Below are 4,544 nucleotides of genomic sequence, written 5' to 3' on the forward strand. Positions count from 1 at the left end.
GAGAAGGGTGCAACAATGAATGAATGGAATTCCAAAATCTCTGTAGATGTTCATTGAAATGAAAAATAAACAACCTAAATTTAAAAAAAAAGACCTTCCAATGTGAGAACACATTATTAGCAGCCCCTTTGTAAGATGAGATAGGAAGCTGAGGGACAGTGGGTTTACACCACAGAGTAGGGACGACTCAGGAAAGGAGGATGTGGAAGACTACACAATTTGAAGACTATAATCAGTGTCACAGGGTGCTCTGGTGGCCTAGTGGATAGAGAGTTGTGTTGCCACCCCAAAGGTGGTCAGTTCAAATCCACCAGTTGCTTCTCAGGTAAAAGATGGGCAGGCTCCTCCCATGTAAATTACAGTCTCAAAATCCACTGGAGGGTCAGCTCTAAGTCAATTCTGACTTGATGACAATGAAAGAATTAATGTGACTATTGTACACGTAGAATGTGTTGAACTGGCACATATTTTGCTGTGCATATTTTCAACAACAGTTAGAAAACACACAAACACCCCTCATAGATTCCTAGAACTCCAAGCATTTTAAAATCAGAATCTCAAAAAGAGAAACTTTGTGTCACAACACAGTTCAGATAATTCTATTATCTAGTAAGTAGAAATTCTTCTAGATGGTATAGCACTGGTCTATGCTTTGCTGTACAGAGGTAACTCGTGGTTGCTGTGATGCTGAACACTGGGACACTGATGTGCCAAACGTGGTAATCGTTACCCATGGTGGACAGTGTTGGCTGGAGCTTCCCAACTAAAACAAGCCTGGAAGCAGGAGCGGCATCCACTTCTGAAATGGCTTGTCTCTGGAAACTCTACGTACAAACAGTGCTCAGGCCTTTCGTTCATAGGGTCGCTATGAGTCGTCTACGACTCGACGGCACCTAACAACAACAACAACAGCAAGTAGAAAGCAAACTGTTGTCTAGGTGGCTCCTAAATTGGTTTCTAAGTCTATCGACATTGGAACTGCTTGAGGACTTAGCTCATGTTTTGCCTGTGAGCACATCAGACTTTCTAAGTGGAACAAGCATTTACTGAGGACCTCTACATGACAAGCTTAGGGCACACCACCTTCCTCGCCTGAGTGTTGTGAAGATGTGAGCTTAATGGAGAAGTGACGGGACGCAATATAAATCGTTTGGACATAGAATTGGAAAAGAGCTCAAAATTTTTTTTTTTCAAATACTATCCACCACCTTACCATTCCTGGAGTGATTTCCTGGTACTTGTTACATCAGAAACAAATTTTTTCAACAGAAAATGTGTTTTGAGGCAAGTTCTCATTGACGGGAACAAGATCAAAGACAGACGTGAACTGTTCTGGTTTTCTCATGGCCCAGGGGGCTTTTTGTCCACCTGCCCTGGCTTCCTCTCTCTACCAATTGGCCAACATTATCTGATGGCATAGTCTGCTGGAAGTTGCACCCCTAGCCTAAAAGTGGCCAGTTCAAATCCACCAGCAACTCTGCAGACTGAAGGTGAGCAAACGCCTCGTGTGATTTATAACCTCTGAAAATCCACAGGAGGTTCAGCTGGGAGTTGATTCTGGTTCAAGAGCAATGAGTTTCAGGGGGTTTGGTTTATTGGGGTTTGTGGGGGTTTTTCCTTGCTTAGTGATGGTGTTTTTGTTTTATTTTTTAATATTTAAACTTGAGAGGTTGCAGTGAGACTGACTTAGTCACTGTGGTCACAACTGGCCTCCAAGCCACCTCATGGATTATATAATGGCTGGTCCTTGGATTGGCTGCTCTTGGATCATGAATCCACTTTGGCTCAATTGTGGGCAACTCTGCTCTCACCGACCCCACCAGCTTCCCTGAGCTGGGACTGTGGGCGAGTCAGTTTCATCTAGAAGTTGGGTGTGGAAAGCATAATGTCTGCCTGACTGATGTGTCCAGGATGTATTTTTTGAGACAGAAATTTAGTCATAGTCCTATTTCCCATCATCTTTTCTGTTTTCTTCTGAAATCCCTTGGGGCTTTCCAACCACCACCTCCTGTCATGGTTTCCAGCTAGCAATTCTTGGGATGCTTCTTGGCACCACCAATAACCTTGAGTCTCAATGAGAAGAACCAAGAGCTTGCTTTTTAGTAAAGTTCTCAGTGTTTCAAAAACACATCTTGTTCCTTTTCAGCAGGGATCATAGTAGCTGGTTGTTGTTGTAGTTTTTAGGTGCCATCGAGTAGTAGACGATTCATAGTGACCCTATGAACGAAAGGCCTGAGCACTGTTTGTACATAGAGTTTCTGGAGACAAGCCATTTCGGAAGTGGATGCCACTCCTGCTTCCAGGCTTGTTTTAGTCGAGAAGCTCCAGCCAACACCGTTCACCATGTGTACCCATTACCACATTTGGCACATCAATGTCACCGTTCAGCATCACAGCAACCACGAGTTACCTCTGTACAGCAATGCACAGACCAGTGCTATACCACCTAGAAAAATGTTTGACAGGAAAACAATTTGAACCTGGCCCAAGGGCCACAGGCTTCTCCCAGGGTTTCTGTGACTTCTTGCCAGGGAGCATGGTGGTGCGAGCACAGGAATTATGGCAAGCTTTTGGAGTTGAGTGCTTTCCTGGGCTTGTGTTTGACGTGCGGGTTTGCTCTGCCACCAGAAGCAAGGCAAGCCAGGCTTGGCCTAGGGTTTAAGGCAGGAGGCAGCTTTCATAGTAGCTGGTAGAGTTGATAATAAACGTTTGATGAATGAAGCAAATATATATACATATAATATTAATAAGGTAATATAATTATGATAATATTGTTGAGATGAGGTTATCTTAAATTATTATAAAGGACAAAAATCTCTCATTTAATATCAGTTTTCCTTATTTCACCACTTCTTTTTAAACATATCTTTTTTTCCCCCTCCATATTTGCTTTCAAGGAGGGAGGTCCGTTCTTTTGGGATATGACTTTCTACTAAATGTACCTTTACTTTTTTAACTTAAAACACACACGCGCACACACACACACACACACACACACACACACACACACACACACACACACTTTTTCATTGTTGAACATTTTCTTCCCCTCCCCTAATTCACCACTTCTGAGGCACCAACACCCCAGCACCTTCCCCAGTCTTGCCCCTGGTACAAGGTGAAGGAAAAATCAAACTCTCTAGATACCTGAGTCCTCACCATCCACCCTCCACACTTGCAAGCAGGTGCTCAGCCCGCACCTGCCTTCACGTTGTTCTTCTGTGCTGCTGAACTGACTCTAACTCATGTGGAACCTTGCTCTGTTTTACACCTCCTCACAATCTCTCCTACACCAACCCAGGGTTCCTGTCACTGTGTTGATCCATCTCGTTGAGGTTCTTCCTGTCTTTTGCTGATGTAACTTATTAGAACATATTTCTGCAAAAAAAATACAGGAGCAGGACCTCTGCCCCTTTTCCAGAAACCTCTACATTCAGTCCTTCCTCAGGACCAATGGGATGAACTTGTTTGTATATGAATACAACTCAAAACATTCCCCATTTAATCCCCACAGTGCCTCCAGAATGATCTTTCCCAAACACAGTTGATAATGATAATCTCTTTTAGAAACTTCCTATAACCCTGCGATGACATAACACCAAATTTAAGCCCAGATCAAATGGTCGATGTAGTCTGTGTCTTTTGATGAAAAGCTTCATCTTTTACTTCTACGTCTTTCGTTCTTTGCTTCAACCATAACAACAGTTCACGTGGTTGCTGTTGACACCGCTGTGCGTCTCTGCGCTGTTCCTCTCCCTTGGTGTACGGAGTGTCTCCCTTCCTCCTGCCCTTCCTGAAAGAGGGGTACGTCAGCATTCTGCTGACCACAGCCCTGTGCTGGGACTGTGCTGTGAAGCCTCTCTGCTCCCGGCAGAACAGTTCCTGGGTCTTCCTTTCACTCCCTTGGGGCAGTGTGATGTTAACGGCGGCACATCAGGGTTCGATCACAGCTCCGTGCCCCCTGGCTTCATGGCTGCCCAGCTGGGCCACCTTGCACGAGTTGTGTAAGTCCTCTGTGTCATTTGATGTTATTGTTATCTGCCATCAGGTCGGAAGTACCCATAACTGACCCTCCAGCAGGTTTCCAGAGGCAGTAAATTGTACTAAAGCAGATTACCCGTGCCGTCTCATCTGATAGTGATTATAAAAGTTATTCCTACTCTATAAGGTTGTTGTATGTCGTGGTTGTTCCTAAACAAAGCGCTGAGAACAGTGCCTGGCCGGTAGCTGGCAAGCACTAATCATTGGTTACCTTTATTCACACATGCCTCTACACCATCTCTCTGATGTTTAATTTTGTGTGTTGTGTTGACTAGATTTCAGTGTCCAATTGTTGGTCAAACGTTGGTGTAGACATTGCTGTGAAAGTGTATCTCTGTAGTTAATGTTTTAATCAGTTGATCTGAAGCAAAACAAATCCTCCTCCAAAATGTGTAAATTATCCAATCAGCTGAAAGCCTCAGGAACAAACATTGAGGTTTCTTGAAGGGAGAGGCTTCTGTCTCCCCTGGCAGAACTGCGGCAATTACGAGATCTAGTCCTTA

At 44.1% G+C, this 4,544-nt stretch overlaps 1 protein-coding gene across 1 annotated transcript in view; it reads left to right on the forward strand.

Annotated features, from left to right (window-relative positions):
* The window catches only part of MRPS31 (mitochondrial ribosomal protein S31), a 65,929-nt gene that overhangs the window by 56,022 nt on the left and 5,363 nt on the right, over positions 1–4,544 (forward strand). The window contains exon 9 of the mRNA XM_006879610.1: positions 3,875–4,004. Coding sequence (XP_006879672.1) covers positions 3,875–4,004 — 130 coding nt within the window. The remainder of the gene's footprint in view (positions 1–3,874; positions 4,005–4,544) is intronic.

This window comes from Elephantulus edwardii, unplaced genomic scaffold (genome assembly GCF_000299155.1).
Source record: "Elephantulus edwardii isolate Elephantulus edwardi_28Jun2011 unplaced genomic scaffold, EleEdw1.0 scaffold00004, whole genome shotgun sequence".
In the NCBI taxonomy this organism is placed as follows: Eukaryota; Metazoa; Chordata; class Mammalia; order Macroscelidea; family Macroscelididae; genus Elephantulus; species Elephantulus edwardii.